Raw genomic sequence first — 12,873 nt, forward strand, 5'->3', positions numbered from 1 at the left:
CTAACGCAGTTTTAAGGTAAGTAAAGTCGTTGCCGGGACAACCTCCTATTGGACGTGCTGTTTGGGATAATTGTTTTTTTATTAATTCTTTAGAAAAATCATCTGTCATCGATGATAATGAACGGGGCCAAACCCTGCTAATTAATAAGCACCTAAATAAGAGACCATCACGACTGAATCAATAATCATCCAGGGTCTAAATGCAATTTTGTATATTGTTTTGTTACTTGTATTAGGCCAATTGCCAGAGTTTTATAGTGTTGCACTTGTATGTTATTTATGCCACATGGGATATCATGGCGATTTTATTTTCTGAATACATCCATGACGCTTTGCATCACACATCACCTTTAGGTCTTCCTGATGAAAGAAGGTTTGATTACAGAGCTTGCAATTAAAAGATTTCTGCATAGTAGACAGCAAGGCTGTTGGAAAAATAATCAGTCAGCCACTTGCAGATCATATATATCTGTAATGGCAAGAAGTTTTGCTGTACAGGCTTTTTAAATCAAAATACAAATCTTGAGTTTATGTTTCCAAATAAATGTAATAATACTGTGATGCATATGAAAGTACGTTACTGAACTATATGAGTAGTTCTAGATCCTATCTATATAGGACAAAGTAGCAAACAAACTTAGATTCAAAACCAACCAAGAGCACTGTGGCAATTAAACTTTCACATAGAGTGTTGCCAAATACAAGGATAAGTACAAAATCCTCTATAATGACTGTAAAAAGGTACCATGGAATTGTTTTTCATGGGATTCGCAATTGAGATGATTCTTTAACAGCAATGGATACCAAAGTGAATTCTACCATGACAAAGGCTGGCCAATCAGCACTGACCTGTCTTTAAAGCTGCCTTCTCAGATATGGTCAAACAAATTACCCAGGTTGCCCCTCAACAGCCCCAGGCTCAAACACTGTGCAGCTTATGCACTTGCAAACCAAAATTTGTTACCAGAACATTACAGTCAACAGGAAAAACATAGGAAGGATGACAGGGCGTGTTGCTAAGTAAAATTGTATTTGAATGATAAGAAAAGTTTTACAAGTATGTAGGGATGGAGAGGATTCCAATCCTATATTCATAGCTGTCTGTGTGTGTGCTGGGAATTTAGACTGTAAGCTCCAATGGGGCAAGGACTGATGTGAGTGAGTTCTCTGTACAGCGTCTCGGAATCAGTGGCGATATATAAATAAATGGTGATGATGATGATAGTCCCTCTTATGGACCCAAACCCTGTTTCTTTTTCCATTCTTCAACTGTTGGGTCTGATGTACATCAGATAATGAATATTATAGCACTGGCTTCTTTATTGAGACCTGGCACAGCTCTGTTGAGCTTGAGCAAAGTCCTATGCAACTTTTGCCTCACTATATATCCAAGCAACATTACCACACCATTCATTTAACGCTAGGGGGTAGATTTTTCAAAACGTCTTAAAAGGAAAAGTGAAGGTATTGCCCATAGTAACCAATCACATTCTAGCTATCATTTATCCAGTACATTCTATAACATGAAAGCTAGAATCTGATTGGTTGCTATGGGCAACACCTCCAATATTCTTTTTTAGAAGGTTTGATAAATCTACCCCTAAGACTCTTATTAAGCTCATGGAAGTAAGGGCATAGCATTCATGTGTTCATAGAAGTATTGTATACATGCGTGTGGAACTATTACATACTTGCCAACTCTCCCTGAATGTCAGGGAGACTTCCTGAAATAGGGGTGATCTCCCTCACTCCCTGAAGAGTCTGGCATTCCCCCTGATGCTGAGCCAGTACAAGACGTGGTTGGCTTCGCCATCTGTGCCATGATGACACAGTTCGGAAATTGTTTCCTATGTCCATGTATTGATGCCTATGGAGGTGGCCATTTTCATGGAGACCAAGATTTAATCAAAGACTGACAGAAAAGACAACATGACTTCAGTAATGGAGACAGAATGTAAAAGACACTTCAGTCTGTAGAGATTCATTAGCTGCTTTTATTTAACGCATAGTTGCCTACTTTCCCAGAATGTCCAGGAGACTCACACATTTCTGGGAGACCTCCCGGGCTGCCAGGAGAGCAGGGCAACCTTTCGGTTCTTGCCCCCGCAATAGATAAGTGGCGGGGGCGGTGCTTAATGACGCAACTATTACTTCATCTTAGCCCCGCCCCTGCTGTAACTGGCCAAAATTGTGACAATCGTTTAGGGAGCGGTGCCAAACTGCTGCGATTCCTCAAGCCCCGCCCCTGCACACCCACCTCCTCCGGGATCTCCCTGAAGCCAACGAGGAAAAGTTGGCAAGTATGATCTATTACTTCTTTTCTCATGTACACATTGGTGTTCAATAAGCGCTGCAAGGGGAACTTTATTTCTGACCCCACAAGAAAAGGATACCTTCAATTCGGCAGCACCCCCTATTTATATATATTTAATATATTAAATATATTATATATATTTAAAAAGGTGCACATTTTTGATTGTGGAAGTGTTTTTGTACCTCGTACAAGTAACTCGTCTGTCCTAAAGGCAGTGAATATGCAGCAAAGAAACAGTTTACGATGATACCAGCTGCATCTTGAGCCAAATCCTCTTATATACTCTGCATCTTTCACCTGCTTCCTCTGCAGGCGGCCACACAGGTCTCGCTTCCCTCTTCTTACGCTCAGGAAAGGTGATGCACTTGCTCTCACTCTGCAGACAGTAACCATTTCCTGACCAGAGAAACCCCTAGGTCTGGTAGGACTTCCTGAGCGCTGGCACCCGTCCAGCTGCTTTTTTGTGCTTCAGGAAACTAGGGTGACGGTGGTAAAATTCACCAGAAAACGTTATAAAATTCTGCTTAACAGCACGCACAGACCGTGAGGCTTTGACTCTTTTTTTAGTCAATGGGATTTTTTTTATTTTATTTTTAATTTTACAAGCAAAACTTCCCAGGGTAAAGGTACTTTTGACATGAAGGACCTGGCTTTAAAGGGTTAAAACTCAGCCGCAGCTGATCGTTTCTGGCTCGTAAATGGCGCCATAAAGCTGGATAAAAAGGGGTTAAGAGTTTTCTGCTTTGACCCACCAGGTGTTAACAGGGATTGGTGTCAGATCCTTGGTGTGTAATAACCTTTTTCCCTCATCTGTAGCTGGCATTCACGTTGTCCCGCGCTGCAGTATGTCAATAATGTAGACATTTACTCATTTCTATTTCGGTGAGGTGACAGGCTTCACTCCGGAGACGGGGTCATGGGGTTCTCTGTGGGGGTATGTTGCTTTCTATGAAACAAAATCAGTACTGTTCCAGGAAAAGCAAAAAGAGTAAGAGAGAGGAAGGAGCACTCTGTGTTGGAGCGACAGAATCCGTGAGTGCAGCGACCGCCATAGGGCTATGCAGTGCAGGGGTCTATCAGTTGCTTGGTAACCGGAGAGGGCAATTTATGCCCCAGTACCAGCTCTACGTATAATTCCGCAAGTCACCTGATGCCTGTGTGGATTTAGCAGAAAATATAACTATTTCAGGTCTACATTTCAGTCATTGATTCACCATATTTTACTATACAATTCTAAATTGACAGCTCAGTACAACCCTGAGACCACGAAAATTCTTTCACGAAAACTTTAGCCGGGACACAAAACCAATTGGCAACACTACCTCATTTTTGCACCGTTACTACCCCCTCCCCACTAACCCTGGGGTGGTCGTCCAATTAATTGAATGCCAACCAATACTGAGGTTAAACACTCTTTAAAATACAATTTTGAAATGGACAGTCGTTCATCATTGCGCCCTGAACTTTTGGTGACCTCAGTTCACCCCTACGGCCTGGGAACATTATCCTGTATTGACCTAGTCCATTAGCTTTGTGGATCTACTCAGATGGTCAGTCTAGGTGAGGGCAGGACAGGAATATATAAAGTGGCTGAGCTACAAATGCCAACGGCTTTGTAAAATCTGCTCTGTAGCCGTACGCTCTCTGCAGATGGTTATCTTGGCTACTATCGCCATGTTTCAGTCACCCAATCAAATTCAGACACTGCCCAATACTGTTTTTGTTTGTTTGTTTTCTTTAAACCTTGTTCTGCTATTAAAAGTTAAAATGTGCAATTATGCAGCAAAGTGAAAAAGTGCAAATATGTCAGTTTCCAAAGCAGCCAATCAGCATTTAGCTTTGATCGGTCTGCTGCAAGTTAGACAATGAAAGCAAATGTCTGATTGGTTGATATAAGTTACTGCTCATTTGCAATTTGTTAGCGCATTGAGGACATATGCAACCAACTCTGAGAACGGAAGTTAATCAAAAACCATATTTTATGTGGTATGGTACGCATAGTTGAATCACTTACTTGTACTTTTATACATATATACATTTTCTATGTAAATTATATGGTTTGTCAAACATTTGATGCTAACCAGATCCTGATATATTTCGTTTCAAGACCTTGATATCAGAGGTCAGCAATCTTCAGCACTCCTGGGGCCATCATCATGGAAGATATAGTTCAGCAATAGCTAAAGGCAACCATAATTCTCATGAGGTGAAATCTAATGCAACTTGCAGCTGTCCTATTGCTTACTCTGCTTACATATAATCTGGGCTATATCTACCATAATGGCCTAGGGAGGCACAGGCTCACAGCAAAAAAACAGTGCCACCCAGTGGTCAAACTATCCTGAACAAGCCACAGCTTGTGAATAAAGAAAGCCTGGCCAACCTGCGGCTCTCCAGGTGTTGTGAAACTACAAGTCCCAGCATACCTTGCCAGCAGTGGCTGACTATCTACTGGCAAAGCATGCTGGGGCTTGAAGTTTTGCAACACCTGGAGCGCCACTGGTTGTGCCAGGCCTGGAATAAAGTATCTGTCAGACATCGGAGTTACCTTACTACATGTGTAGCAGATCAATCACACCATCACCTACACACATGGAGGAAGCGGGCCCATATTTATAAGAATTCAGTTAAGCAATTCACTAGTGATGTCACTGTCTCCTACTGAAGGCTACGTTCTTATGAGTATTCATCATCATCACCATTTATTTATATAGCGCCACTGATTCTGCAGCGCTGTACAGAGAACTCACTCACATCAGTCTCTGCCCCATTGGAGCTTACTGTCTAAATTCCCTAACATACACACACAGACAGACACACAGACTAGTTTCAATTTGATAGCAGCCAATTAACCTACTAGTATGTTTTTGGAGTATGGGAGGAAACCAGAGCACCCGGAGGAAACCCACGCAAACACGGGAATTGAACTCATGACCCCAGCGCTGTGAGGCAGAAGTGCTAACCACTGAGCCACCGTGCGTTTATAAACCATGAGCGTATTGTTTAAACTCACAAAATGCCTCTTTAGTATGTAGGTGACATGTTCCTTAATGGGGACACTGACGGAGCCAACACACTATTAAAACAATTAGCTGTTAATGTAAAACAAATAATCATTGACTTCTTTATTCTTCTGCACAATCTGCAGGCAACCCAGGAGCACTGAAAAAGTGATACATTCAATAGGGAGGGCAGCTAAAAATTTAATTAAACAAATCCCACATTCAGGGCAAATGTCGTTTTTCTGCTATGAAAATAAAAGAAAGTTTACAAAACCCAATTAGATCAAGATAGCAACTACAAGAAATACCAGTGTAAGCTAAAGGGGGCCCTATTGTACAGCACCATGCGCACTGCACGCTGACGGATGAAGAAACGGCAGCCGGAAAATGGCAGAGTAAATCCCTTCATTATCAGCCGCTGCGGAGACCAAGAGTCATTTATCAGAATTATTCCTCGCACTTCCTCAACAGCCCAGAAAAATGAAGGTTCTCTGCGCTTCCTAGTCTCCTGCTTCCTGATAATGCTTCAATTCCACCCGGATTAACTGCTCGGCAGCACAATTTATATACCCCCAGAGTCAGGTTATCATCAGATAAGAAGTGAGATGTCATCAGACGATATGAATGGCAAAGACAAGACTGGAATTGTCCAGAAAATCTGAAGGAGAGCATTTTGTATCTATATAACCAGAACATTTATAATTTCCTAGATGAGCAAAGCAGTGGAAATAAGCGCTTTATCTAAGTATTTCAAGGAATAAAGAAATGTGAAGTATGTCTTATTTATCTGAACTAGAAACTGCATAAATTGGACCCCATGAGAATTTAAGACCATGGGGCAGATTTATCAAACATTCTTAAAAGGAAAAGTGAAGGTGTCGCCCATAGCAACCAATCAGATTTTAACTATCATAACTGGAATGTACTAGATAAATGATAGCTAGAATCTAATTGGTTGCTATGGGCAACACCTCCTTTTCTGTTTCAGAAGGTTTGATAAATCTACCCCTGAGTTTACTGCGACAAGGACCCAGATACATTTGCGTCAGAGATACAGACAGTTCTTACGCACGAGCCGCACCACCAATATGTAACCCCTTGGCTCCTGTAATGAGATATTCCCCTGTCTCCTTTACATTTGGAGAGGCAGCTCAGACGCTTAAAGCTTCAGTCCGGGTGGATCATATTAATGCATGTTGGGGACAGAAGAGAGGGAAGAGCAGGGTGCAGATGTGACTGTAGCTCTAGTAAAGGCCATCTGTTCTGTCTGGCAGTAAGAGAGGGATCGGATAACACGCTGGCATTAGCCCAGACCTAAAGACTAGCCAGACAGTGTCCGTGTCACTGTGGTACCCAACGTTAGTCAGTAGCAGAGCCCTCTACACCTCTGCATACCAATGCTGGTGAACAGACATATTTGTATATGATCCCCTCTAATCAATAGAGTATTGGGGTCACTATTATATCAGCATAGCAGAGGTGTAGTCTTGCAACTAAATATCATTTACATTCAAGACTACCATTTGCAACACATACAGAAAAGTGTGTTCATGGTACATTGCATATATTATGTTCATGATTTCCTAAATTCACATTGTGGGATAGTAGGACAGAACACTTTAAAAGCCATAGGCTTTAGAAATGAGTTTTTGCTGTATTGCACTGGCCAACTTCCTTATCCTCCTGTGCATCGCTGTGGCGTAGAGCATAACCCTAATAATGAGAGAACATCCTGCAGAGCCTGTAACACCGACACTGTGTCCCATGTCACGCATTATGCACTAGGTGCTATCTGGCATCTCGCAATCTCATTACTCTTATGGTTATGACATCAGAGCTCTCTCCCAGGACATATGTATGGTTGCCATGGAGACATGAAATGCCAGCATCCCAATGGTGACTGCAGGAACCGTAAAAGCATAAAGCACCGTAAATTTAATAGACAAAAAAAAATAAATATATAGGTTTTTCATTTTAAGGCCCCAAGAAAATATGTTTAAATCTTTCATTTCGTTGTTTCAGCCTTCCCCTCCTGTTGGAACTAAAAAAATTCTTGAAATATGGTTAGTTTATAGTGTGTGTTTTTTATAAAATAAATCAGTTTGTTGTTTTTTTTTTGGAAACACTTGTAAGGTCATTTGTGCCACAAAACTTAAAAGCCGATACAAATTGAGGTATAAAGTGTTGCAGCCTACAGCAGTGACACCAACACTGCATTGGTAATGGCATTGGCTTGAGAAATGGTGAGTGAATAAATGTACCTGTGCATTTGTGGAGTCAGCTTTAAATCTTGGCTTGTCAGAGTATTCTGATTTACCGTATCCACCCAACAAGCACAACTGAATTCATACCCACCGCTATGTGTGGTCTAGCCTCGCGCATTGCCTGCTGCCAAGCTTCAGCCCCAGAGGCAGCTACAACATTGCTTCACCCGTAGTGGAAACACAGGCTAAGCCTTCCAACTGTAATCTACAGCGAAACATCCTTTGATGTTTAAGATGAGAACACTGTTCTTAAAGTACACCTGTTGCCCACACAAGTGGAGGCAGCCATTTTGTGATGTAACTGGTTTCTGCCGATTCGATAGGCTACATTCTCAGTGATGTCACTGGCGCCAAGTGATCTATTAACCTGCATTCTCAGTGATGTCACTAGTTTCTAGCGAACTGATTGGCTGCTTTGTCACGTGTATGGCATACTTTAGAAAACAAAGTTCTGTGAGTATTCATTTACAGCTCATAAGTCTTCATTACAGCTGCTCGTAAGTTTCGAACCAGTTTAAAATGTAATCAAATGTCACCAGTTTGATGGCCACATACATGATCACTGTACAAGAGCCAAATGACCCGGATACAATTTGTAGTTCAAATTTGCAGCAAGTGTTGGCGTTCAATGTTTGCCATTCTGTTGTGACCTGTTCGACTTTCTTTCATTTAGCTAATTTTGTTTGTAACCGAAATTAAATATAGACATGATTTTTGTAATTGTATTTTCATTCTTCTCCCCAAATCTAGACGGCACCAGATTTTTAACTATTAAAATTCAGCTGAATGTATTTAGCGTAGATTCCCATTTGCACACTATATAATATTTTTTGTATTTAGATTATTTATATTAATTTATAAGGACTGGTCTACTGCGCATGTACCAGGAATTTTTAACTAATCAACTAAAACGGAATGATGGACTGACATCTACACCAATTTTCGTTTTATCCTTTTGTTACTAAATGTGCTACGGCTAGACTTATCTGCCACTCATTCTGCAGGGGGAGGTCAGAAACAACCAGTGCCTATGCTAAGAGCAAGATTTAATAAAAGGAAATTTAGCTGGGATGCAATTAAATCTCATCATCAAGTCAAGGTGAAATCTCATGCAAATTTGAAATGATAACACTGATCTCAATTAAATTATTTTCTATTTAGTTTCCAGTTACTTTGATGTGATTTAATTACAGAGTTTTCACAACTGGGCCAAGGCACCACTTAGCAAAACTGGCTGGAGGCAGAATGTGAATCGTAGCTCTCAACTTCAGCAAAGGGTTAATACTTCTCGCTAATACTTTAATAAAGATGAATTAAAATAAGCTGAGTTATGCGTGGCAAGTAAAATATTATTGGGGAAAGCCGACAACTTTGAAAACCAGTGAGCGCTTCTCCTTATAGGCTGATAGAGAATATGGGACACAGAAAAGGTTATTTATGATTTGCAGATCTACAGTTCTACTTTTATGCGCTTAAATGCATCTACTTGTCTGGCCAGCGCATTACAAGTTACACGGTCTTCGGAGATACACCGTAAAAGCAATCTGCAAATGTGCAGGATAGGAAAAGATGAAATTCGGTAGGGGGGAGGGGGGCATTTTAAACACAGAGTGGCCAGACGGCATCCTTTGACAACAGGCACATTTACATAGTGTGCGACTGCAGGGAGCCATCACTTGCTAGGAGGGACAGAGAGCGTGGAGCACTAAATCGCCCGCGTAAAAAATATATAGCTCTGCTCCTGGTAAAACGTCATATCAAATGACCAACCCAACTACCACTTTAGGGCTGCACCTTTATTCATTTACATTGTTGCATTTTTCTCCTAAAGTACCATTCAGTTCAGCCTCAGAATGGGGGGAATTTGGACTGTATCTATTAAGTGTCACTTTAAAGTATTTGAAGCTTTTTATTGGTGATAGAATGCCTAGAAATGTTCAACAGAAGTGCAACTTATAAAAGGTGCAAAGTGCATCTCACTATAGAGACCTGGGGGTATATTTACTAAACTGCGGTTTAAAAAAGTGGAGATGTTGCCTATAGCAACCAATCCGATTCTAGTTGTCATTTTGTAGAATGCACTAAATAAATGAAAGTTAGAATCTGATTGGTTGCTATAGGCAACGTCTCCACTTTTCCAAACCCGCAGTTTAGTAAATCTAGCCCCTGTACTTAGAAGCAGCTGAGAAATCAAGGACTCTTGTCCTTATGACGGGGTGAAAAGGGCTGTGAGGCGTCCTGGAAAAGCAGAGATCACCCTTGTAAATGCTATTTATTCACACCTTCATCTTGTTTTTAAAACAAACCAAGGTGCACAACTTACTTCACACATGGCAAATAACTCGCTCAACCTGCCAATCTCATCCTATAGGTTGGTGCAAACTTTCACACCCTCCCAGAAGCCTCCACCCTGGCCTGCAAATCCATGCGTTTCCCCAAAAAAAAAACACTCTGGTCCACTTTCAGCTATTATTGGCCTTCCATTAATCCAGACTCTCAGACTCCCAATGTTTGAAGAACAGAAGGGTCATTGTCTTAACATAATTGGGGTCAGTATAAGCTCTGTCATTTTAATATTAGGCACACACAGTGATAAAGGAACTAACATAACCAAATTGGGCAATATCAATGCATGTATGATATTTAAGGCATGTCCAATGACTGCTGTCAACTTGTGTTTGCAGTCAACATTACTTAACAGGCCCCCATGTGATCTGGCCCCGCGGACCCCCTAATCTGCTACGTTTGGCCACACATCTATGCACAGGTAATTTACACAGATCTGGTATTTAGAACAGAAATTGTGCTCAATGCTTTCCTGCTTCAATTTACATTTAAATGTTCCCGTCAAGCTAATGCACTAATCTACTAACAATCCCAGCAGCACAGCCCTGCCTTCCTCTGGCTCTCAGGTGTGTGTCATAGTGTCCAGCACGTTCCCTGTCCTCTCGCTGTGTCAAGTGTGAATCATCCGGCTGGCGCCAGGAAAAACTGTTCCACTATCAGTGTTCAATAAATCTCAAGGGTCATCACCATCACACTGAAGGCAACCAGACTACATCTAGAATGACATAACCAAACACGTAGACGGAGGAGGGGAGCAGGCATCATGTCAATGATAATCAGTACTAACATTAAAGCTATAGGTAGATGTAAACCACGTCAGAGGTTTAAGTGTAAAGCATGGACTTGTGAAACTATGGCACAGAGAAGCCACTTTTCTCACATTCCTGATGCATTCACTATTATAGCACAGTGATGGCTAACCTGTGACACTCCAGGTGTTGTGAAACTACAAGCCCCAGCATGCTTTGCCAGTAGATAACTAGCTGATAACTGGCAAAGCATGCTGGGGCTTGTAGTTTCACAACACCTGGAGTGTCACAGGTTAGCCATCACTGTTGTAGCACTAGGCCAGCACAAGGCTGGAATCGGTCTGCAGAGGAATACATAAATCTCTGCCGCCTGGTTCTTCTAGCTTATGTCAAACTCCCAACGCTTCACTAGACACAACATGGCCGTGGACATAATGATCACGGGGGTTTGACAACATGTTTGGATCCAGAGGACACAGTGTAAAGCCCTGAGCCTTAACAAGGCTGGTAAGTCAGGGACATTTAGAAAAGACTGAACACAGACACCTACCCAGTGATACTGAGGCAGTAATGTCACTGGTCCCTACTGAGTTCATAAGCTGCATTCTCACGAAGATTTGTGTAGACAAAAAAAAATGGCTGCCTCCAATGTGCGTAAAGGATTAACATTTTAAAGACACAAACTAACAAATAGGTCCTGAAAAAACAACTGGTATTGATGCCTGACCTCATTCAACAAGATGTACCCGGATGGCCACAGGCTAAAGGCTACAAAGTGCTGTCACAAGATTACTGCAGTCCGTTCAGGACAGGCAATGTTGCCCTGTGCATAGGGGCACCTTGTTGCTGGTGGAGACAAGAAATGACTTCAGTTCTTCATGTGCAGAATGATTAAGCAGCACAGAATGTAATGCTGCAGCGGAATTCACACAACACATTCACAATACCAGAGCTGTGAAAGACACTTGTATCTCCGGATCAGATTTTTTTTTTTTCCACCCTGAAATTCTACAAGATTAGCAGAGCTCTGCTGCCCTGCTTCATGCTGGGATGGGATCAGTGATAGCAGCAGGTGCTGTCCGGATAGCACGAACAGATCCTGTTTCCATGAAAGTGTTGCCAGCGTGAGGGAGGGATCAGCCAAAATGAGCCCACACATGACGGCTGTTCAAAGCCTCTACCCCAGGGGCACTGGGAGCTCGTTAAACGCGGTGTCTCGTTAGGACACGTACCTTCTTTTCATGATACTGATGTGCAGATCTTCTTCCAGCTTCACAGACGGGGTTTCTCCATGGCCTTTGGGGCTCTCCTCCCCCGGGGAGAAAACAGAGCCGGGTTCCTTTTTAGGTATTCTGCTGGGAGGGAGCGGGATTGTTCTCTTCTCTGCTAGACGACCCCGGTTCTGTCGGAAAACAAGAGAATAGAATCCTGAAGTATTCGGTGGAGGATTGTTCAGCAATGTAACAAACAATATTACACAAATGTAAATAGAAGACATCCTATTGTCTGATACAACTGTTATATAATACAAGAAGGATTTACAAGCTATAAAAACAATATACCATATACTGCACAACACAAGCAATACAAAATAAAATGACGTATGCATATACACCAACATCATATAAAGTATAGAAAAGTATCTAGGTCAATATACAACCAGGGCCTAATTTAGGGTTGGACGTAAAGATGCCTCATTTGCGTATGAGCAGAATTGTGTCTGTACAGTTGCTATGTCTGCTTTGAGTTGCACACATCTTTAAATACGTGCAAAATTAAATCTAGAGTATAGAGGTGTCTGGAACAAGGATGTGACAATCATTATCAAAAACTTCAAAACTTGATCCTGGATCATGCAGATGCAAAACCTATGTGTTCGGCTGGGTACACACTACGGGTTTTTCACCCTGGCCAATCACACCATAAACGACCGTTCGGCCCTCCAACAATGAATTATTATTGTTCCAAAACACATTGTATCGTCTAATTTGATTTTATAAATGGACTATAAATTTCGGTCAACGATGGAGCGATGTCATTCAAATCCTGCAGTGTGTATACACTCACGACTAGCAGTGTAGGCAGATCTCTATAGAGTGTACAGAGTCACGATCTTTTCAGCTGATGGTTATGACAGATGAAGAGCACAGATCTGAAGGTAAATCGTGTAGGTGTGTACAAAGGAATCGGCATGCTGA

General features: G+C 41.8%; 1 protein-coding gene across 8 annotated transcripts in view; it reads right to left on the reverse strand.

Annotated features, from left to right (window-relative positions):
- The window catches only part of SAMD11 (sterile alpha motif domain containing 11), a 133,863-nt gene that overhangs the window by 75,943 nt on the left and 45,047 nt on the right, over positions 1–12,873 (reverse strand). For all 8 annotated transcript variants that reach the window (XR_012680053.1, XM_075191622.1, XM_075191621.1 and 5 more), the window contains exon 3: positions 11,908–12,077. Coding sequence is in view for 7 of the 8 variants with exons in the window: in XM_075191622.1 (XP_075047723.1) it covers positions 11,908–12,077 (170 nt within the window). In the remaining variant the exon portion in view is untranslated. The remainder of the gene's footprint in view (positions 1–11,907; positions 12,078–12,873) is intronic.

The sequence above is a fragment of the Mixophyes fleayi genome, chromosome 11 (genome assembly GCF_038048845.1).
Source record: "Mixophyes fleayi isolate aMixFle1 chromosome 11, aMixFle1.hap1, whole genome shotgun sequence".
Taxonomy (NCBI): Eukaryota; Metazoa; Chordata; class Amphibia; order Anura; family Limnodynastidae; genus Mixophyes; species Mixophyes fleayi.